At 43.3% G+C, this 24934-nt stretch overlaps 1 protein-coding gene across 50 annotated transcripts in view; it reads right to left on the reverse strand.

The window, feature by feature from the left end:
* EPB41L3 (erythrocyte membrane protein band 4.1 like 3) overlaps positions 1–24934 on the reverse strand; it is a 160311-nt gene that overhangs the window by 69336 nt on the left and 66041 nt on the right. For all 50 annotated transcript variants that reach the window (XM_074022838.1, XM_074022831.1, XM_074022819.1 and 47 more), the window contains exon 3: positions 24644–24841. In XM_074022838.1, the coding sequence (XP_073878939.1) occupies positions 24644–24841 (198 nt within the window). The remainder of the gene's footprint in view (positions 1–24643; positions 24842–24934) is intronic.

Consider the following 24934-nt stretch of genomic DNA (forward strand, 5'->3'; position numbering starts at 1 on the left):
CAGCCTCTGCTGCTGATACCCAGGCAAACAGGGTCTGGAGTGGACCTCAAGCAATCTCCAGCAGACCTACAGCTGAGGGTCCTGACTGTTAGAAGGAAAACTATCAAACAGGAAGGACACCTATACCAAAACCCCATCAGTACATCACCATCATCAAAGACCAGAGGCAGATAAAACCACAAAGATGGGGAAAAAGCAGGGCAGAAAAGCTGGAAATTCAAAAAATAAGAGTGCATCTCCCCCGGCAAAGGAGCGCAGCTCATCACCAGCAACGGATCAAAGCTGGACGGAGAATGACTTTGACGAGATGAGAGAAGAAGGCTTCAGTCCATCAAATTTCTCAGAGCTAAAGGAGGAATTACGTACCCAGAGTAAAGAAACTAAAAATCTTGAAAAAAAAGTGGAAGAATTGATGGCTAGAGTAATTAATGCAGAGAAGGTCCTAAACGAAATGAAAGAGATGAAAACCATGACACGAGAAATACGTGACAAATGCACAAGCTTCAGTAACCGACTCGATCAACTGGAAGAAAGAGTATCAGCGATTGAGGATCAAATGAATGAAATGAAGCGAGAAGAGAAACCAAAAGAAAGAAGAAGAAAAAGAAATGAACAAGCCTGCAAGAAGTATGGGATTATGTAAAAAGACCAAATCTACGTCTGATTGGGGTGCCTGAAAGTGAGGGGGAAAATGGAACCAAGTTGGAAAACACTCTTCAGGATATCATCCAGGAGAACTTCCCGAACCTAGTAGGCCAGGCCAACATTCAAATCCAGGAAATACAGAGAACGCCACAAAGATACTCCTCGAGAAGAGCAACTCCAAGACACATAATTGCCAGATTCACCAAAGTTGAAATGAAGGAAAAAATCTTAAGGGCAGCCAGAGAGAAATGTCGGATTACCCACAAAGGGAAGCCCATCAGACTAACAGCAGATCTCTCAGCAGAAACTCTACAAGCCAGAAGAGAGTGGGGGCCAATATTCAACATTCTTAAAGAAAAGAATTTCAAACCCAGAATTTCATATCCAGCCAAACTAAGTTTCATAAGTGAAGGAGAAATACAATCCTTTACAGATAAGCAAATGCTTAGAGATTTTGTCACCACTAGGCCTGCCTTACAAGAGACCCTGAAGGAAGCACTAAACATGGAAAGGAACAACTGTTACCAGCCATTGCAAAAACATGCCAAAATGTAAAGACCATCGAGGCTAGGAAGAAACTGCATCAACTAACGAGCAAAATAACCAGATAATATCATAATGGCAGGATCAAGTTCACACATAACAATCTTAACCTTAAATGTAAATGGACTAAATGCTCCAATTAAAAGACACAGACTGGCAAACTGGATAAAGAGTCAAGACCCATCAGTCTGCTGTATTCAGGAGACCCATCTCACACGCAGAGACATACATAGGCTCAAAATAAAGGGATGGAGGAAGATTTACCAAGCAAATGGAGAACAAAAAAAAGCGGGGGTTGCAATACTAGTCTCTGATAAAACAGACTTTAAACCATCAAAGATCAAAAGAGACAAAGAAGGCCATTACATAATGGTAAAGGGATCAATTCAACAGGAAGAGCTAACTATCCTAAATATATATGCACCCAATACAGGAGCACCCAGATTCATCAAGCAAGTCCTTAGAGACTTACAAAGAGACTTAGACTCCCATACAATAATAATGGGAGACTTCAACACTCCACTGTCAACATTAGACAGATCAACGAGACAGAAAGTTAACAAGGATATCCAGGAATTGAACTCATCTCTGCAGCAAGCAGACCTAATAGACATCTATAGAACTCTCCACCCCAAATCAACAGAATATACATTCTTCTCAGCACCACATCGTACTTACTCCAAAATTGACCACGTAATTGGAAGTAAAGCACTCCTCAGCAAATGTACAAGAACAGAAATTATAACAAACTGTCTCTCAGACCACAGTGCAATCAAACTAGAACTCAGGACTAAGAAACTCAATCAAAACCGCTCAACTACATGGAAACTGAACACCCTGCTCCTGAATGACTACTGGGTACATAACGAAATGAAGGCAGAAATAAAGATGTTCTTTGAAACCAATGAGAACAAAGATACAACATACCAGAATCTCTGGGACACATTTAAAGCAGTGTGTAGAGGGAAATTTATAGCACTAAACGCCCACAAGAGAAAGCAGGAAAGATCTAAAATTGACACTCTAACATCGCAATTAAAAGAACTAGAGAAGCAAGAGCAAACACATTCGAAAGCTAGCAGAAGGCAAGAAATAACCAAGATCAGAGCAGAACTGAAGGAGATAGAGACCCAAAAAACCCTCCAAAAAATCAATGAATCCAGGAGTTGGTTTTTTGAAAAGATCAACAAAATTGACAGACCACTAGCAAGACTAATAAAGAAGAAAAGAGAGAAGAATCAAATCGATGCAATTAAAAATGATAAAGGGGATATCACCACCAACCCCACAGAAATACAAACTACCATCAGAGAATACTATAAACACCTCTACGCAAATAAACTGGAAAATCTAGAAGAAATGGATAATTTCCCGGACACTTACACTCTTCCAAGACTAAACCAGGAAGAAGTTGAATCCCTGAATAGACCAATAGCAGGCTCTGAAATTGAGGCAATAATTAATAGCCTACCAACCAAAAAAAGTCCAGGACCAGATGGATTCACAGCTGAATTCTACCAGAGGTACAAGGAGGAGTTGGTACCATTCCTTCTGAAACTATTCCAATCAATAGAAAAAGAGGGAATCCTCCCTAACTCATTTTATGAGGCCAACATCATCCTGATACCAAAGCCTGGCAGAGACACAACAAAAAAAGAGAATTTTAGACCAATATCCCTGATGAACATCGATGCAAAAATCCTCAATAAAATACTGGCAAACCGGATTCAGCAACACATCAAAAAGCTTATCCACCATGATCAAGTGGGCTTCATCCCTGGGATGCAAGGCTGGTTCAACATTCGCAAATCAATAAACATAATCCAGCATATAAACAGAACCAAAGACAAGAACCACATGATTATCTCAATAGATGCAGAAAAGGCTTTTGACAAAATTCAACAGCCCTTCATGCTAAAAACCCTCAATAAATTCGGTATTGATGGAACGTACCTCAAAATCATAAGAGCTATTTATGACAAACCCACAGCCAATATCATACTGAATGGGCAAAAACTGGAAACATTTCCTTTGAAAACTGGCACAAGACAGGGATGCCCTCTCTCACCACTCCTATTCAACATAGTGTTGGAAGTTCTGGCTAGGGCAATTAGGCAAGAGAAAGAAATCAAGGGTATTCAGTTAGGAAAAGAAGAAGTCAAATTGTCCCTGTTTGCAGATGACATGATTGTATATTTAGAAAACCCCATTGTCTCAGCCCAAAATCTCCTTAAGCTGATAAGCAACTTCAGCAAAGTCTCAGGATACAAAATTAATGTGCAAAAATCACAAGCATTCTTATACACCAGTAACAGACAAACAGAGAGCCAAATCAGGAATGAACTTCCATTCACAATAGCTTCAAAGAGAATAAAATACCTAGGAATCCAACTTACAAGGGATGTAAAGGACCTCTTCAAGGAGAACTACAAACCACTGCTCAGTGAAATAAAAGAGGACACAAACAAATGGAAGAACATACCATGCTCATGGATAGGAAGAATCAATATCGTGAAAATGGCCATACTGCCCAAGGTAATTTATAGATTCAATGCCATCCCCATCAAGCTACCAATGAGTTTCTTCACAGAATTGGAAAAAACTGCTTTAAAGTTCATATGGACCCAAAATAGAGCCCGCATCTCCAAGACAATCCTAAGTCAAAAGAACAAAGCTGGAGGCATCATGCTACCTGACTTCAAACTATACTACAAGGCTACAGTAACCAAAACAGCATGGTACTGGTACCAAAACAGAGATATAGACCAATGGAACAGAACAGAGTCCTCAGAAATAATACCACACATCTACAGCCATCTGATCTTTGACAAACCTGAGAGAAACAAGAAATGGGGAAAGGATTCCCTATTTAATAAATGGTGCTGGGAAAATTGGCTAGCCATAAGTAGAAAGCTGAAACTGGATCCTTTCCTTACTCCTTATACAAAAATTAATTCAAGATGGATTAGAGACTTAAATGTTAGACCTAATACCATAAAAATCCTAGAGGAAAACCTAGGTAGTACCATTCAGGACATAGGCATGGGCAAAGACTTCATGTCTAAAACACCAAAAGCAACAGCAGCAAAAGCCAAAATTGACAAATGGGATCTCATTAAACTAAAGAGCTTCTGCACAGCAAAAGAAACTACCATCAGAGTGAACAGGCAACCTACAGAATGGGAGAAAATTTTTGCAATCTACACATCTGACAAAGGGCTAATATCCAGAACCTACAAAGAACTCAAACAAATTTACAAGAAAAAAACAAACAACCCCATCAAAAAGTGGGCAAAGGATATGAACAGACATTTCTCAAAAGAAGACATTCAGACAGCCAACAGACACATGAAAAAATGCTCATCATCACTGGCCATCAGAGAAATGCAAATCAAAACCACAATGAGATACCATCTCACACCAGTTAGAATGGCGATCATTAAAAAGTCAGGAAACAACAGGTGCTGGAGAGGATGTGGAGAAATAGGAACACTTTTACACTGTTGGTGGGATTGTAAACTAGTTCAACCATTATGGCAAACAGTATGGCGATTCCTCAAGGATCTAGAACTAGATGTACCATATGACCCAGCCATCCCATTACTGGGTATATACCCAAAGGATTATAAATTATGCTGCTATAAAGACACATGCACACGTATGTTTATTGCGGCACTATTCACAATAGCAAAGACTTGGAATCAACCCAAATGTCCATCAGTGACAGATTGGATTAAGAAAATGTGGCACATATACACCATGGAATACTATGCAGCCATCAAAAAGGATGAGTTTGTGTCCTTTGTAGGGACATGGATGCAGCTGGAAACCATCATTCTTAGCAAACTATCACAAGAACAGAAAACCAAACACCGCGTGTTCTCACTCATAGGTGGGAACTGAACAATGAGATCACTTGGACTCAGGAAGGTGAACATCATACACCGGGGCCTATCATGGGGAGGGGGGAGGGGGGAGGGATTGCATTGGGAGTTATACCTGATGTAAATGACGAGTTGATGGGTGCAGCACACCAACATGGCACAAGTATACATATGTAAGAAACCTGCACGTTATGCACATGTACCCTACAACTTAAAGTATAATAATAATAAATAAATTTAAAAAAAAAAAAAAGAAAGAAAAAAGAAAAGGACTCCAAATGTACATACAAGTTAAACACAGCTGTCTGTCACGCTGAACAGATACACTCTTATACAACAAAGGTATCTTGTTTATTGACAAGAAGAAATCTGCACCAATCAAAGCATTTCGTGAATTAATATCTAATCTGGTCATTTTGGTTTGCCTATGGTAGACTCATCCTCGACCCAGATTATAGGAAACAGTCACTAGGCAGTGTTAACAAAATAGGTCAGTCTTGCAAGAGAAGCAACAGGAAGATCCTAAATTCCATTGATCTGAAAAGAAAATATCCACAATAGTCATCTGACAAGGGAAATCATGACAGCAAGTTCTAGGAAGCTAACTTTATTGATGGAAATGCTATTTGTTCCAACAAAAACTCCCACAACTGGAAGTCTGTGACCCCTTAGAGAACAAATAAACAAAAAGCTTCAGGTGCATTGGCTGGTCAATACAAGCCACAAAATGGAAGAGAAAAAAAGCATCTCTGCTGTGCAGAGAGTGAGTGAGACCAACAGTTCAGCACCCGATGCCTCCTGCCAGGGCCAGAAGGTAAGAGCAGGGTATTATCACAGTCCCAAACTGGAAAAATGCTGGAGGCTACACTTAAAGGGTCTATTTTTTTTTCTAATTTCAGATAAACATTTAAGAGAACTTTCTGAATCACACCACTCTTCACATTTTTTAATGATGGTACCTTAAAAATCACAATTACGCAGTATGCTGATGTAAAGCTACTTGTAATATTCATCTTAAGTTGTCCAAAGAAGAATCAAGCATCAGTCATTCCTCACAAGCAACGTAATGTTATGGTTCTTACCACTTTGTATAGCTGAAATTCTAATGTATGAAACACAGCAAAAAGCCGAATTAAAGAAATAAAAGGAGAACTGGTAATGAACTGAAAGAAGGCACAGGAATCAATCAACGAGCATGACAACACTCAATTATTTCTTCACGATGGTACCTTAACGCAACCTTCCACTTCCTGTTTTCTAGTCCTTGCATGGCACTTAGAAAATTATATCAGGATGCTTTTCTATGCACTCTCTCTTTTTGAACTGTCTGATGGACACTACTGCAATTTCCCCACGGGATCAGGTACTCCCAATTCATAAGCTGGAACACGGCAAAAATGGACAACAGGTTGTGTGTGGGGAAGAACCCGAAGTTGGGGGATTTGTCAAAGCTCTCCCCACTCCCTACTTCAAAGGTTAGTATCTCCCAGAGCTCAGTTATTAAGGCTCTTTTCTTCTTACTCATTTACTCACTACCTGCACAACCTCATTCACCACCAGGTTTGAATTTGTATAAAAGATAATGGCTCTCCTGTAGTCCCAGCTACTAGGGAGGCTGAGGCAGGAGAATGGTGTGAACCCAGGAGGCGGAGCTTGCACTGAGTGGAGATCACGCCATTGCACTCCAGCCTCCGCGACAGAGCAAGACTCTGTCTCAAAAAAAAAAAAGAAAAAAGAAAAAAGAAAAGATAATGGCTCCCACAAAGTCTACCCACTTGACCTCTCTTGCGAATGCCAAACAATATATCCAGTTGCAATAGCAGATTGCTACTTTCATATGCCAGGCACTTTAAATTCAATAGGCCTAAGTGAAATTCACTGTCTTCCCCCATAAACTTTTTGTCTTGTATTCTACATCCATTAGTAGTACAATTCTCTATGCAATCACTTAGTCCACAAATCTCAAAGTCATTATCAGTTACTGGATCTTACCACTACGCGTATCTCCCTCCTATATCCAATTGATCAGGCCTGCCCCTTCTCAGGATAGTTCTTTCAAATCTACTCTCTTCTCTCTACCCCATTGCCAACTGCCTCACCCCGGTTCTGGTTCTCAGCATCTACTGCCTGGTTCTTTACAACAGAGCTGACTGGTGTCCCTGTTCTATTCCCTTAGCCTCCAAGTGCTACTTAGCCAATAGAAGAACGTTTTTTTTTTTTTTTTTTTGAGACGGAGTCTGGCTCTGTCGCCCGGGCTGGAGTGCAGTGGCCGGATCTCAGTTCACTGCAAGCTCCGCCCCTGGGTTTTACGCCATTCTCCTGCCTCAGCCTCCCGAGTAGCTGGGACTACAGGCGCCCGCCGCCTCGCCCGGCTAGTTTTTTGTATTTTTTAGTAGAGACAGGGTTTCACCGTGTTAGCCAGGATGGTCTCGATCTCCTGACCTCGTGATCCGCCCGTCTCAGCCTCCCAAAGTAGAAGAACGTTTTAAAAACATGAATGAGCCAAATAACTCCCCTACATAAAGTTCCTCAGAAGCACCCATCCCCTATTGTGACAAGCAGAATTCTATGATGGCTCAAGCTTTCCTGCCTCCCTGGCACATATGCCTGCACCATCCCTGAAACTGTGAATAAAGCAGATCCTACTCCTGTGATTAGGCGATGTTGGAGGGTACCATTGACCTTAAGACCGGGACATTATCCATTTGGGTTTGATCTAATCACGTAAGCCCTTTCAAACAGAGCGTTTTCTCTGACTGGTTGCCGATGGCGAGGTCAGAGATTCCTGAGAAGACAAATCATGGTGAGGGAGGTTCTATGTGGCTGTGCTACAGGAGCCTTATGGCAAGGATTCGAGAGTGGACTCTCTCTAGCTGAGAGCAGTTCCTGGACAACAGGCAGCAAGACAGCGAGGACTTCAGTTGTACAACCACAGGGAAATGAATTATTCCAACAACCCTAAGGAGTATGAAGCTGATCTGTTCCTAACCCAATGTCTCCATGAGGATGCAGTCAGTGAACCACCTGATTTCTGGTTTCTGGCACGCTGAACACAGGACCAACTGACACACGCTGGACTCCTGGCCTATGCAAAACGTGAGAGGATACACACGTGCGGTTTTAAGCCACTACGTGTATCGGGTGTTGTTTTCGGCCACTATGTTTATGCGATGTTGTTTTGCCACAAGGGAAAACCAATACACCAATAGAACAATATCCAACCTTGTGAGCACACTAAACCAATCCTTCCGGATGGGTCCCAGGGCTTCCACTCCAGCTCATTTCCTGTCTTGGCTGCCCATGGTGTTTCAAACATACTCAACACTTGCTCTCACATCTCTTCATCTGCCCCAACAATGAAAGTGCTAAGCAATGTTACATAAATATCTCGCATATAGTTAGAATTATTCTGGAAATTTAAACAATTACATTATTAAAATATGTGAATGCTACTTGATTTTATATTGCCTTAAATACCTCTACAGGGATAGTCAACTAACATTTTCTAATAATTAATGTCGACCTGCCACAAGGTGACTGGAGACCTGCTTACCATTTTGCACAATCTGAACCACCATTGAGGAATCTTTACTCCTAAGAAGGTACTTATAGCCAGCCAAAGATCTGTGGTCAGGCTTTCTACACATTAGCCCTGTTTCAAAACCTGGCCCCTAAAAAAGAAAGAAGAACCCAGGAAACGTGCCTCAAACAGCTACTCCCAATTTCTTCAGGGCAAAAGAGAAAGTTCTCTATGACAGTAGAGGATCTGTCCCAACACGAAAATTAGTGAGCTGGGTCACTTTCCATCTCTTTCCTTTCTCCCAGCTGCTACTATTGAGTCCCTAGTTATTTTTTTAAAACCCAGACTAACATAGAACTCCAAATACGATAGGGGGCAAAAAAGAATCCTATCCTATACTTGCTATGGAAGGGCAAATATAGAATAACTTGTAATTTTAAAGGTACCAAATTCAATATGAAGTCTCTTCAAATGCAGCACTCAGAGTTACTGAGTAAGAAATCAGAAGACACAGCAGAACTAGAAAGAATGTCCTCTGCCAACTTCCGGAGGGACTAGAGATGAAGAAAAAGAGGGTTGACTTCCTCAGATCCTTTCTTTAATGGACTTTCTCTCAATATTTGAGCGAGTTCATTACTGAAGCCAAGGAACACTATACCTACTTGCTCACTATAAAATGTGGGTCCATTTAGGATAAGAGACAAGTGCTGAAAGCCACAAGCGGTGTGTGTGTAATTACTTTCAGAACATATTCAGGCTTGTTAAACACCTACTGATTTCTGACACAACAGCAACAGAACCTTAGCTGCATCTTCTGTCTAATCTCAGCAGGTTCAAACAGGGCAGTGTGAGAAAAAGCAAACTTCCTACATTTTCCAGCTCAGCTTCTCAATCCTACCAGTTTCTAGGTAGGTGGGTTTTAAAAAAATCTTAAGCACAATTGTTGCTTCCTATTCTTATTTAATAAAATTGTTCAGCACTTCCGGAACTGCTAAATTAATGAGTAGCTGATGGGAAAATACAGATACTATTCTTTCCAGGTTAAACAACAAATAAACAAACAAAAATGAGAAATTGAGAGTAACATTTACATAGAAATTTACATTCTCAGATTTAAGAAATTTTTTTGGTGTCTTATATATTATTAGGTAATAAAAGTAAATCTCTAAATAGTATGAAGGTTTTGATCCTATTTTCATGTCAAAAGCCCGCCAATCTGTATGGTACTTTATATTTATATTCCTAAAGACAAAGGCCTAGAAGGGAATGTATGTTTTATGGGGTGGAAATTCCATAACTTTAGAGAACCTTTCAAATTTGCCAGCCACTGCAGACCCAAAAAGGTCCCTGGCACCTACCTGCAGACATAACATGCACTCTCTCTAGCACTCACAACAACCCTGTGAGCTCCACTTCACAGATAAGAAAACTGAGGACTTCTGGGGATGAATAGTTTACGTGCTGCCTCCCAAAATTTAATATTCTTAAGTTCAAAAATCAATTCTTTATGGAGTGGAATGGGAGAACTTTTCTACTATATTAACAATCCTCCAGTCTCATTCGATTCATGAAATTCCCATAGACATTCAGATATTCAACTGTTAGGGTATCTGCATTCGGAGTTTCAAGCACACATTTTTAAAAGTCTGGGGGCGAGTGATCCATGTGTATTACCACCACCAACAAAAAAAAAGTAGGAAAAAAAAACTATTAAACTTCACTATGCAACCTTTTGGCGGAGCATTTTCCTCTCTGTATTTCATTATCATTTTTCTCCATTTCCCATTGAATTTAATTGCCATTTCCAAACAGCAAACAACATTGGAATGAAATACAACAATGCCAGATTTTCCCTTACTCCTCTGCTGCAAAAAATTAACAATATCGTAAAAATAGTAAAACCACAAAACATATTTCACGTGCATTTTAATATCTCCTTTTTTTTTTTTTTTTTGAGACGGAGTCTTGCTCTGTCACCCAGGCTGGAGTGCAGTGGCTGGATCTCAGCTCACTGCAAGCTCCGCCTCCCGGGTTCACACCATTCTCCTGCCTCAGCCTCCCAAGTAGCTGGGACTACAGGCGCCCGCCACCTCGCCCGGCTAGTTTTTTGTATTTTTTAGTAGAGACGGTGTTTCACCGTGTTAGCCAGGATGGTCTCGATCTCCTGACCTCGTGATCCGCCCGTCTCGGCCTCCCAAAGTGCTGGGATTACAGGCTTGAGCCACCGCGCCCGGCCAATATCTCCTTTTAACTTAAAAAACGTTTGTCCAACTGATAGCACCATATTCCTTTTGTGATAAAAGCTAAAAAAGTGATACCTCTCTCCACATGCCAACTGGACACTGGACTGTTAGCCAAATCCTGAAACTAATTATTGCCAGTGTATGTCTCCTGTTCAGACTGCATCAGCCAGCGTGCATGTGTCAGTAGTTGTATGAATGCTGGTTCTTGGTAAACATTTCATCATGTCCCTATGACAGGGCCTTCAACAGCATACTATCCTTCATTCTTCCCTGAACCTACTTCCACATTTTGTTGGAAATCATGCACGCAACATGCCACACACATCACATACACATTTTACAGGGCTGAACTAAACTTTGTGTTCTCCTCCAACTCTTACAAACTCGTGTTTTCATCAGACCTCAACTCTGTAGTCAGAAAGAGGTCATAGGTGCTGTTGATAAGCCTCAGAATATGGAGACAAAGTTAAAAGACATCCTCCTTTGAAATGGAAGTTAACCAAAATAAAAAAAAAATTACCAAAAACTCAAGTGACTATCCACCATATAGAAACTTTCCTAGGATATTATCCACCTATGGAAAGATTTCTAATCTTGTGGCTGATGACAGCAGCCTGCTTCCTAAACTTCCTGAAGGGCCAACAGTACTTCCACAAAAAGAAAGGCATAAATTGAAATGCTAACTGAGGGGAGATAAGCTATAATCCTGAAAATTATAACCTGCCTTTCATGGGGGAAATGCTGTAATTATGAAACAAACTGGCAATTGATCAGGAAAATTGAAAAAGAATCACTTGATGATGCAACTTGTTTCTCTCCAGAAGGGAAGGTTAGGGTCCCCAGGTTTGACTCACTTTTCCACTTTGAGCTAGATGACGTGATAACTACAGAACTTGCTTATAATCATTCCATAAGAAGGCAAAGAGCTGTGGCGAGCCTTGAAACTTGTTCCATACACCACTCTGAAGTTCCTATGCTATATCTCTCCAGCTACTTTCCTCTTCTCACTCAAAATGCATTGCTTCTAAGCTTTATTCTTCACATAGTAGCTTTTTTCATGGGACAGTATAATCATGACAGTATAAACCAGAGCTTCAGCAGTCATTTTTAGAAATGAGGTTTAAGAAAACTTAAGGGGATGATATTCTGCCCACTGACTAAACCTACTTCTCTTCAATAGGATCTGAGCCCCTTTTCTCCTAATTAATCCACTGCAGGCCTAGAACCAAGCTGCCCTGTTTATTAAAAGGGGATACCCACTACAGTGTCCACTGCAGATGCACTTCAAGATGTCAAAGCCTTCCAGCCACAAGAAGAGAGCAAGTGAAGAAAACAGGAGAAAGTGAATAGTAGGTCAAGACTTTGGTAGCCTCTCTTCCATACATCTACCCAAAAACAACACATATAATTTAAAAATATATAGAAAAACTGATCAATTTTGAGTCGAAAGCATACAGAATTACAAATGCAGGAGGTAATCAGGAACTTAATTTTTTCAGTTTCATAAACTATTTGTAAAGTAGTTCTCCTTCTATTTCCTTTTTCTTCCTACTGATGGCAGCAGTGGCCTGACTGGAGTGGCCGCTGCCATGATGCCAGCTATAGCAGGGGTGGCAGGGCCAAGGCTTCACGCTCCATGGAGCCGGCAGGAGCCGGGAACAGGCGGGAGCCTCCCCTTCCTGCCCAGCTGCAGCTGCGGATTCGGGCATCCCTGCACTCTCAGGGACACAGGAATCCTCCCTGCCCCTGCAGGCTCGGAAGCGCCTGATCCCACTGACTGGCCTCTCCTCACTCCGGGCACCCACTCCAATTTCAGAGCCAAGCTGTGGCTGAGCCTGGGCTGTCATGACCCAGGAAGGTGTACCTGCACTTGAGGTGGTGCTGACACTCAAGTCCCTGCCGCCTTGGCCCTCTCCAGCCTTTGGGCACCAACAAGTGTGGGAAGGAGGCCGAGGGGGACACTGAGGGCAGCTTGGCACAGGCCTGCAGATGCCCCTCAGCACAAACAGCCTGGGCACCCTGGATGACATGTAGATGGTGGCAGGAGGCCAGCAGGCTCCTGGCAGAAAAGGGTGGGTACCCAGCGAAGTCCCACCCTCAAGCCAGGGATGGTCTGAAACATGGGGGCCAGGCTGTCCATTCCGGGTGGACTCCGTGGTCCCCTGAGTGGTAACTTACGGTGCTTTTTCCAGGCCTGTCCACAGCTGCCGGTGGGCCAATCAGCATGCACTTCCTCCCTGCTGAAGCCCATAAACACTGGACTCAGTCAGACCCACAGACTTTGGGATGACCTGCTAGGGACAGGAGCTGCCCATGGCAGTCTCCTCTCCTCTAAGGGCTGCACACTCGACAGGATGACCTGCCTATGGATAGGAGCTACCCACTCCAGGACTCCTCTCCGCTGACAGCTACACCCATTGGGATAATCTGCCTGTGAGAAAGAGCTACCTGCAGAGGCAGGTGGATCATCTGAGGTCAGGGGTTCGAGATCAGCCTGGCCAACACGGCAAAACCCCATCTCTACTAAAAATACAAAAAAAAAAAAAAAAAAAAAATTAGCCAGGCATGGTGGCAGGCACCTGTAATCCGAGCTACTTGTGAAGCTGAGGCAGGAGGATTGCTTGAACCTGGGAGGTGGAGGTTGCAGTGAGCTGAGATCATGCCACTGCACTCCAGCCTGGGCGACAGAGAGACTCCATCTCAAAAAGAAAAAAAAAGGAAAAAGAGCTACCCACTTCAGGTCTCCTGAGAGCTGTACTGTCACTCAAAAAAGCACCTCTTTGCCCTGCTCCCCATCCAGCTGTCCTCGTACCTCATTATTCCTGCACGTGGAACAAGAACTCAGGAACTGCTGAAAAGCATAACTGACTATTAACACACACAGGGCTGAAACACACCATCCCTCTTCCTTGCCATGTTGGGGGTGACAAAAAGGAGAGAAGGGTTGCAGCCCTTCCAGGAGCCCAGACCTAGAGCCTCCCTGAGCCAGGGCTGTGACATCCTCTTTGGGGGTCTGTGGTTTCTGGCATCTCCAAGCTTCCGGGTGTCCCTGCGTTCCCCTTGTCCAGATGTGGGTATCCACAGCAGAAGTTGTTTGCTGTGCATCCGATCCAGCTGCAGGCTTGCCCAGAGCCGGTGCCTGTGCCAGTGCCTAGAGCCGTCTGCCCTGCCACAGCAGCCAGCGTGTCTGGCTGTGCATAGTGGCTGGACCCCGCACATGCTCGCTCATGCACCCCTCATCACTCCGCACCTGGCTTGCCCTTGACAGGCATGGGATCTGGGCTGGTAGCACTAGCCAAGTGCAGCCTGCCAGGTCGAGTGGGTGGAACAAGCCCAGTGGGCCTGAGCAAAAATCAGGCACAGGCGCCACCCACCCCAGAGGTTTCCAGCTGGAAAAGGAACGCCCGAAAGATCCTGTGACGCTACTAAATCACAAGTCCATACTGGAGACAAATATTATCCTTTGGATCATTCCTTCTGCTGCTGGAGAATGCATATTTTTACTTTTTTTTTTCGAGAGATGGAGTCTTGCTCTGTAACCCAGGCTGCAGTGCAGCGGTGCAATCTTAGCTCACTGCAACCTCTGCCTCCCGGGTCCCGGTTCAAGCAATTCTCCTGCTTCAGCCTCCCAAGTAGCTGGGATTACATGAACGTGCCACCATGCCCAGCTAATTTTTGTATTTTTAATAGATACAGGGTTTCACCATGTTGGGCAGGCTGGTCTTGAACTCCTGACCATGTGATCCTCCCACCTCGGTCTCCCAAAGTGCTGGGATTACAGGCGTGAGCCACCATGTCTAACTGACTCTGCAGGTTTTAATTCCGTAGCGCCGAGACCTCTGGAACAGAGAGCAGGAGATCTTGGTTCTAGCCTTCTTCTGTGTGTCCTCAGACACACTGTTAGCTTCCCTGTGCCTATTTCCTCACCAGTGAAACAACGCAGGAGAAAAGGTTATTTCCAATATCCCTTCCAGATATAAAATTGTTTGACTTTATGGTGAAGACAATCTCACACGTCAGCTCAAGTCTTTGGCTCATTTGGTCTTCAGTGTCTGGAATGTAACAAGCGCCCAAGCAAATCTTTTAATTAAAGTCCCTGCAAAATGAGTACAGCTCTTTGGTACCTTTTGTACACAATGTGGTAACATGTTTTATGGATTAAAATTGTAAACAAGAAAAACCAACATGCATTAAGATAAACAATTAAAACCCAAATGATTCACTCTTGTTAAAAGAATATGTCAGTGCTTATAATGTACAAATTGCTCAATGCATTCCAGAAAATGCAGAGATTTTAATGAAGACCAAAGGAGGCAAAGACTTAGGCTTAGACGTGAGATTGTCTCTGCCACATGGCCAAACAGACTTACGTCTGGAACGGACAATGAACAGAACCTTGTCTCCTACACCTCATTTAACTGGTGACGAAGTAGGCTCAGAGAAGACAAAGGTGTACCTGATAGAGACTATACCTTAAGGGATTTTTGGAAATTATAAGTATAGGTGCACTTCTAGAAAGAAGTCTGGTAAAGTGCACTGGGAGCAGGCAGTCCTGTACCGGGGTCACGGGGCACCAGATAAACCTGTGCAGACTGGAGGCCACTGGAGCCACCCAAGGAGTTGGCTGAAGTCTATCATGCTGGAAAGATTCTTTTCCTGAGGAAGTAAATAAGGAATGCCTTGGACTAAAGTGGGACGCTTCCTTTTCTCCCTGAGGTTAGAGCTGACTGGGGGCCTGGACTCTGAGGAGCAGAAAGGGTACCATCCTACAGTAGGTGTGAGCTGGTACCTGCCATGCAGGAGCAGAGTGGGCATCAGGCAGGAAGACACTGACCAGGAGCTCTACAGCTCCTAGGAATGCCACCTGATGTAGCCGGTGTGCTGTTACACTGTCTTTCCTTAAAGCCTGAACTCCAGCGTGCTATGGGGAATTAGGGAAAGCTGCTTTATTTATGAAGCAGCAGCTGAAAGGGCAGCACCGCCATCTGAGCCCAGGGAAAGGTGTCAGTGGCAATTCTGAGTGGGCCAAGTCACCATTTCACAGGGCTCTGTGGCACTCAAGCCACACACAGAGTAAGGAAATTTAAAGGACTTCTTCCACAGCACATGGGAAAACTGTCGGGAATCATGCTAGGGAAAATTCTGACAGAGGTGAACTTCATGCAAGTCAACTAGAGATAAAAAAAGGAAGTATCACCTGAAATCTTAGCCACAGGATGGTGAAAACTAGAAAACTGGGAATATTTTCATACTTGGAAGACTGCTTTCTGTATTAAAGCAGTAAGTCATGTGTATCTCCTGTGTGAAAAATTAACCACGGTGTTGTACAAAATCCAGAGATGAGACACTGTCCTCTGAAACAGGCAAGACGATGGAGCAGAGCGTTTACCTGTGAGTCCCTCTGCCTGGGCACAGGGAGGGAAAGTTCATTTCATGACATCAGCAACACAAAGTGGCCATCAAACACACTGGAAGCCTGAAGACTTAAAGGAGTTAGGTTTGCACGAAAAGGTAAACCTAGGGCTTCAGCATCATGACATCAGAATACTAACATTTGAGAAATGAATCCTATTAGGCCTTCACACAACGTGACAACTGGGAGAAACTGGGAGTAAGCAAAAAGAACGCCTGAGTGGATTTTTATCTCACGTAGAGCATCGACCGTTGAACGCACACAGGCCCTCAAGTTCCCAAAGCCACTCAGCTTCCAAAACACAGCCTACAGTACAGTGAAATAGCAGGACTCTTATTGTTTATATTTCTTGAAATATACGCTCACATTTTTAATATTTATATTGTTTAGAATATTTATTAGGCCTTGTCTACACTCATGATGGACTATTAAAGTTTATTACCTTTTAAAAATGAAAACCAGGAAAATGGAGTTAACAGTTTTAGTAAACAGAGTCTGTTTTAATGAAAGCTTATTGAGACAAATGTCAATACCGTAAGAAGATTTAATGGTAACTATGTAAATGAGACACTGCATGTTAAGAGTCCCTGTGTGTAACTGTTCCTATGGTTGCACCAAAGAGCCATCGCACTAGGAAACAAGGTTAATTAAAGTCCTTTCATCCTCCAGAGTCCTAGTGGCGTCATTCTTCAAGCAGGAAATTACTGCTGCTGCTGGATGGGGCCATTTGGTTACAGCACGTGATGGATGGTTTGATGTAAGTTCTTCAGCTGAGCAGAGATCCATGGAGGAGGGTGGCATGTTATAGGTTAAACTGGAAACTTACAGAGCTACATGGAATCAAAAGCTCTGTGATTTATGTGTTTGGTGAATGAACAATACTTGTATTGGTTTAAAACACTCCTTATTTGTATGGTTTACAATGATTATTTCTTGTAATTCAAGAAAAGGAAAAGGTACTCTAACTTTCTAGATGATGGCAATTCTATTTGCTGTCTGGTCCAGCACTTCTAAAGGGGCTGGAAAAGATTTAATCATGTAACCTATAAGAGTTGGAAAGCTAAGATGCTGAATCCCAATAAGTAGGGTTCATAAAACAGGGCAAGATTTGCACAATTAATTGAATCACAGGCAAGACAGAATATTAGGCAAGTTTTTAATAGTCCCTTACTGAGCAATAGTTAGAAGGTAACAAAAGCATCTTAGAAACACAGTTCCATAAATTTCCTTATCCTCTCTGGTCCCTTACAAGCATCTCTGGATGGTCTCAAACAATGTTTATTGGAGTCAACTTGACCATTTCTGTACTTATTCCAGATTCCAGGCCTATCCTGAAGGGATCTAAATTGTCCTCAGTCACCGAGCCCATTCCACCACAGGCCTCTAGACAAGCTCTAGGGGCCAGCTTTTCATGTGCTATGGCTGCATTTAAATCGCTCTCACTGATTTGCCCCAATCTGGTGGCAAATCTCTCTCCAGTGTGGCCCATTCATTGGCATGTTTCCCTGGAATACTAGCCCAGCATGGATGTACCTGGGTCCTATAAGCTGTAAATTGCCCTCATTATTAAGTTGGCAATATTTAGGGGCTGACTTTCACATGGGGAGAGAAACATGGCAGGACCCTTTGAGTAACACCTACCGCTCTTACAGCAATGCTCCGGACAACTCCACCAACAGGGCTTCTCATGGCAAACAAACCAAACCGCACTACACAATGGTTGAAACTTTTAATAGATGCAGCAGCAAACCTATCTGATGAAACATGGACTGAGATGTGAGATCAAGCTTGACTTATTTTCCCAAAACAAAATCAGACTAGATTAGAATGGTGCCCAAATAGAGAAAGCAAAGTCCTAATTGGATAGTCACTAGGAATACATTGTACACTAATCAGTAGACTCCAATCAGTCACCAAACATGGAAGCAACAAAATGAAAATAAATGGGATGAGTGGGAGGACTGTTACCTCCATTGCATGGGACTGAGGTATTTTTATTTATTTTCTCTTTTAACATTTATGTCTGAGAAATAAACATCAACAACAGTAACCAACTTGCTGAAGGACACTGATTGCATTCTCTAACAGTACAAGAGGAAGAGAATCACATAGTGATTTTGTTGGCATACATGAAAATCTGGCAGAGTGTAAATATTTCTCAAACATATGTATCAGGCTTGCTATAAGAAGATCTTTTCTTATATTTTAAATAATCAAGACTGAGTTTGAAAAAAAAATTAGCGAGGAAAAAGTCTCTCAGCCAGGTGCGGTGGCTCATGCCTGTAATCCCAGAACTTTGGGAGGCCAAGGCAGGTAGATCACGAGGTCAGGAGATTGAGACCATCCTGGCTAACACAGTGAAACCCTGTCTCTACTAAAAATACAAAAAAATTAGCCAGGCGTGGTGGCGGATGCCTGTAGTCCCAGTTACTTGGGAGGCTGAGGCAAGAGAATGACGTGAACCCGGGAGGCGGAGCTTGCAGTGAGCCGAGATTGCGCCACCGCACTCCAGCCTGGGCGACAGAGCAGACTCCGTCTCAAAAAAAAAAAAAAAAATTATCTCAAATGGAAAAGCACTGAATGCTACAATGATCTAAGCTGACTGCTAGAAGGAAGTTAGAGAAAGTACGATCTGAAAAGGCTAGCATCGAAACATGGGTGGGGAAATGGTGGGGATCAAACAGGCAGTAAGTGTTCAGTCATTGCTCTCAGATAACTACTCCTTCTATCTTGCTTTCTGGGTCGATGAGTCTCTCCCACTGTAGCCGCGTGTGTGTGTGTGTGTGTGTGTGTGTGTGTGGTGTGTGGGGTGTGTGTGTGTGTGTGTGTGTGTGTGGTGTGTGGGGTGTGTGTGTGTGTGTGGTGTGTGTGTGTGGTGTGTGGGGTGTGTGTGTGTGTGTGTGTGTGTGTGTGGTGTGTGGGGTGTGTGTGTGTGTGTGGTGTGTGTGGGATGTGTGTGTGTGTGGTGTGTGGGGGGTGTGTGTGTGTGTGGTGTGTGTGTGTGTGGTGTGTGTGGGATGTGTGTGTGTGTGGTGTGTGGGGGCTGTGTGTGTGTGTGGTGTGTGTGTGTGGGGGGGGTGTGTGTGTGTGTGTGTGTGGGGTGTGGGGGTGTGTGTGTGTGTTTGGTGTGTGTGTGTGTGTGTGTGTGTGTGTGTGGTGTGTGTGGTGTGTGTGTGTGGTGTGTGTGTGTGTGGTGTGTGTGTGGGGGGTGTGTGTGTGGTGTGTGTGTGGTGTGTGTGTGTGGTGTGTGTGTGTGGTGTGTGTGTGTGGTGTGTGTGTGTGTGGTGTGTGTGTGTGGTGTGTGTGTGGGGGGTGTGTGTGTGTGTGGTGTGCGTGTGCGCGTGTGGTGTGTGTGTGTGTGGTGTGTGGTGTGTGGTGTGTGGTGTGTGTGTGGTGTGTGTGTGTGGTTGTGTGTGGTGTGTGGTGTGTGTGTGTGTGGTGTGTGGTGTGTGTGTGGTGTGTGTGTGTGGTTGTGTGTGTGTGGTGTGTGGTGTGTGTGTGTGGTGTGTGTGGTGTGTGTGTGTGGGGTGTGTGTGTGTGTGGGGTGTGTGTGTGGGGTGTGTGTGGGGTGTGTGTGTGTGGGGTGTGTGTGGGGTGTGTGTGGTGTGTGTGTGTGGGGTGTGTGTGTGGTGTGTGTGTGTGGTGTGTGGTTGTGTGTGTGGTGTGTGTGTGGGGGGGGTGTGTGTGTGTGGTGTGTGTGTGGTGTGTGTGTGTGGTGTGTGTGTGTGGGGTTGGGTGTGTGGTGTGTGGGGTGTGTGTGTGTGGTTGTGTGTGTGTGTGGTGTGTGTGCGTGTGGTTGTGGTGTGTGTGGTGTGTGTGTGTGGTGTGTGGTGTGTGGGGGGTGTGTGTGTGTGGTGTGTGTGTGTGGTGTGTGTGTGGTGTGTGTGTGGTGTGTGTGGTGTGTGGTGTGTGGGGTGGTGTGTGTGTGTGGTGTGTGTGTGTGTGGTGTGTGTGTGGTGTGTGTGTGTGTGGTGTGTGTGGTGTGTGGTGTGTGGGGGGTGTGTGTGTGTGGTGTGTGTGTGTGTGGTGTGTGTGTGGTGTGTGTGTGGTGTGTGTGGTGTGTGGTGGGGGGTGTGTGTGTGTGGTGTGTGTGTGTGTGGTGTGTGTGTGGTGTGTGTGGTGTGTGGTGTGTGGGGTGGTGTGTGTGTGTGGTGTGTGGTGTGTGTGGTGTGTGGTGGGGGGTGTGTGTGTGTGGTGTGTGTGTGGTGTGTGTGTGGTGTGTGTGTGTGGTGTGTGTGTGGTGTGTGTGTGTGGAGTGTGGGGTGTGTGGTGTGTGTGGTGTGTGTGTGGTGTGTGTGTGTGTGGTGTGTGGTGTGTGGTGTGTGGTGTGTGGGGGGTGTGTGTGTGTGGTGTGTGTGTGGTGTGTGTGTGTGGGGTGTGTGGTGTGTGGTGTGTGTGGTGTGTGTGGTGTGTGGTGTGTGGGGGGTGTGTGTGTGTGGTGTGTGTGTGGTGTGTGTGTGTGGGGTGTGTGGTGTGTGTGGTGTGTGTGTGTGTGGTGTGTGTGTGGTGTGTGGTGTGTGGGGGGTGTGTGTGTGTGGTGTGTGTGTGGTGTGTGTGTGTGGGGTGTGTGGTGTGTGTGGTGTGTGTGGTGTGTGTGTGTGTGTGTGTGTGTGTGTGTGTGCTGCCAGGGAGTCTTTTACAGGTGCCTATAAATTCTCATGTTACCGTCATGGCAGAGTTGAGCCTTAATGATTTTAAGTTGATGTGATGAAGGCATTCAATATGCCATGGAGAAAAACATCACAATTTTATGAAAATAAAATGCTCTTTTTGATGCCTTATTAAATGCAAAAAAAAGTTTCATCTGTTATCATCGCCTTCATTCTTAATTCATCTATAACTCCACATATTGGAGAGAGGGATTAGGGAAACAATTCCGCCTCTTTCAGTCTGGTTTTTTTGCGTCCGTATGCCTCTTCTGTCCATCAGTGGCAGTAGGAAGGGGCACTGGATGTGGTATGGTCTGAGGCAGCATCTGAGGAACCAGTGGCTTCCACAATCGCACCTACAGTTTCTACAGGAGCCCTCCCATGGTAGTGCATCTGTCATCACAAGGTTGACAGCGATCGTTAAAGACATTATTTTCCTGTTAACTTACAATCTGACTTTCTGTAACTTCTACCTTAGTTTTGCTTTTTATACATAAAAGTTACAATAACCCTTCAGTCTCCACCTTTCCAAGTAACTGAGAATAGCTTTCCTGTCCTCCACACCAATCTTTTTTTTCCCATATTTAACACACCCTATTTCTCTAACTATTCCTCATATGAAAGTTTCCAGATCATTCACCATCCTATAATTCTTGCTGAATAAGCTCAAGTCAAAGTCCATTGTTCGTATTATCATTACCAAACACAGACCATTACGAATATGCTACATCCCAGAAAGTGTTCAAATAAATTATTTGCTTTAATCTTCTCAATGATGCCTTTCAAGGCAAGTATTTTCACCCTCATCTTTCTGTTGAGGAAACCTAGGTTCAGAAACTTTAAGGAAGTTCCTTGAAACCACACGGGTTACCAACAGCCCTCCCCAGTCTGGTGGCTTCAGAGCATTTATCGCATGTGATTGAAACACAGCCCTGCAGGCAGGATCTGTGCAACGCAGGGAACAGGATGGCTCGCTGCCTTCCGCAAACCGAACACTACGCTTCCACGGAACAGCCTGTGATTACAAAATGCTTTTGACAACTGTAACACACTGTTGGTTCACGATGAGTTTGTAATGAACTCAAAGCTAAAGATGAGTTTTACTCAAACTGTTACCAAGTCTGACTGCCCCTGTCGCAAACACATTTCCATTTTGTACTTGATCCCTTTTATCAGAGTAAAGTTTTACCTCCACTCCTGCTAAATGTCAGCTTTCCTGCTTTGCTTCAGTGTCCCACACTGTCCATTTCATAATAAAACTGGATTCTGACACTTGAGGCATCAACCTCTTTAAATAAGCCATGTAGGCTTTAAAGCTCTATATTGCTTAAAAAATAATTGTTCAGCTGTGTTTCTGTGCTTTCATCAAGTCTTTGATACAGACTCAGTTTCAAGGAGAGCCAACACCGAAGCACACCTTCCCTGGACAGTGCTTTCCCTTCTCTGTTTACCTAGTATGCCCCGTGTGTAGCTCACCAGCCAAACTTTACTTTCCATTGTTTCTATCAAAACACAAGAGCCATTGTAACATGTTTCTTTCTTTTTTTTTTTTTTTAACTAGCACCTCATTGCCTCCTTGAGAATCACTCTGCTTGATTTACAATTCATTTTTCTTATTCAACCAATCGGTTACAAATTAATCCATGAACTTTACTGTGTCCAAATTTCTCCATCTTCTTCACAAAGATGTCAGTCGTGAACACGTATTTCCTGATATCAATGTCTGTGGTGAAACTGAAAAAATTCTACCAGCAAAAGTTTTTATATCCCAGAAAAAAAGTTACTCTTAAGAATCTGTCAAATGTATAAAAATAATATATTATAGAGGAAAATTACTGGCCAAGTTTGCTGTGCCACTCAAAATGTTCACAGTGACATTAAAAGAAAGGTAAATATAAAATAAAAAAATTGTAACCACAGTGATTATCTATAATGAATCTGAAGCACAGACATAAATTAAATTTGACAAAATGTTCGATACTACTTGTGCCTCGGTCAACCCGAAGGCATTATCCTCTCTATGTGAAACACTATAAACGTTCTTCTAGACTCTTGGAAGACTCTGATAGCCAGGACTCGAAGATGGCCAGTTTAGTCTATTTATTCCATTATATATATGCAATCAATAGAAAAACTCTCCTCAAAGTTAAGAGGAAAAGTTTCTCTTGACTTGGATCAATTTTTCCAGAAAATGCATCTACACTGAAAAAATACAGTATCTCTCAAGGTTATAAAAGTCCTGTAAGTTTCATAGTAAAACTCAGTTAGAAGTATATTACTGGAGCTGCCTGTTTCCAGGGTACACATCTGGATGAGGAATTGGACACGTTGGTCTAAGAAATTAAACAAAATCAAAGCCAGAAAAAGGCAAGAAATACTTTTGTGCACGGTCCTTGGGGATTCCTGCAGCGGCCCATCAATGTTTATAAGGATACAGGATGACTAAATTTTCTATAAATTGGTATACAACAGACTAAATAATTTTTGACTAAGACTTTATTTTCAAAAACCATATAGATTTTTTTCTACGTTCCTGCAATCTGTAACAATTTAGTAACCCACCTCTCATCCCCATCCTAAATGAATTCAGCGTGAAATGGATTTGAATCTTCTGTTCCAAGAAAAACACTGGGTGCATGAGTGCATTATACAAAACATAACAGGAATTATATGGGGGTTGGGAGACAGAGGAAGCAGAGTAAATGGGAACATGGGAAATAAGATGGGCTTGGTATTAGCTGTCATGAGGGACGAGGAAGAGAAATATGTGAGGACACACACGTGTGCACTGACTGTGCTGCCTGGGACAGAGTCTCAGCACAAGCCTGAGGAAAGGGTAGACTTTGAAAGCATGGTGGAATGAGAGGGTAGAGGGGCTGGCTTGGAGATGTGTGTGATACCCTCCCCTCTTTATGACAAGGGCAGGAGCTGGAGGCAGGAAGAATGAGCTCTTTGAATGAAGACATCACATCTGAAATGGAATCACCTTGCTAAAAGTGCAAGCCACTCCATCTTGGTGCACACACAGACCTGCTCCTAGAGCCTGAATTCATGCCCTGTGTGAATTCTCCCTCATACTCAGAGAGCTCAACAATCAGCTGTCTCTGCAGCTCCAGACAGGTTGTGTTCTCATCTGCTAATTTGGTCTTGACAAACATCTCTGACAAAAGGCATTCAACTGCCGTTTCTCTGAGAGGAATCTGTTTTCCTTACAAAGAAGAACAAAGAGTATACCCTTTTACACTGAAACTTCAATGCCCACCACAATGTGCATTTTAAAAATTACTCATTCTCCAAGCAAGAGAAGGTCATGGACGTTTTCAAATTATCCCACCACCCCTATGTACAGAATTTGTAAGCTTTCCACCAAGTAACAAATGACGTGGCCATAAATTATGCAAAAAAAGGATAAAATTCATGCAAATAATAGCTCACAGCCGGGATATTAAAGTCTGTTTTTAAAGCTTTCAAATGTTTCTTTTTTGTTGTTCCTACCATATTGTTGGAGATTTTATCTTTTAAAAAATATACGATCACATTTTACTTTTGGTTGTAACATTTTGGGACATTATACATATTTTTAATCTGATCCCGTTAGAGACTAGGAAATAATTTTATATTTAGAGACTGGGTTTGAGTAATTTCCCAGAGTCCTAGAGAAATAAAGAGGCATCTTGTATATTTTATACCAACATTCCCCAGCTCTCAATATCTAGGACAAAAAAAGTCTTAAGACACACACTTACCTCTACATCACACGTATATTCTGATCCATCTAGAAGTATCACTTTGCACTGCATGCTTTTAGGCTTTTTGGCAATCTTTAATGGAGACCGAGAGAGTTTACTGCTAGATGATTTCTGAGAAAGTTTATCGTCTTCTAATTGCTGATATTCGAGCTGTTTCGCAGCCCTGGCAGCAAACTCCTGTTCCTTGTCAGTGACCTGTGAAGAGCAAACAATCAACAGTTTTCATTGCAAGATGGGAAATAAATATTGCATTGCTCATGCAATAGCACAAAACTGCTTTCTATTTCA

The sequence above is a fragment of the Macaca fascicularis genome, chromosome 18 (genome assembly GCF_037993035.2).
Source record: "Macaca fascicularis isolate 582-1 chromosome 18, T2T-MFA8v1.1".
NCBI lineage: Eukaryota > Metazoa > Chordata > Mammalia > Primates > Cercopithecidae > Macaca > Macaca fascicularis.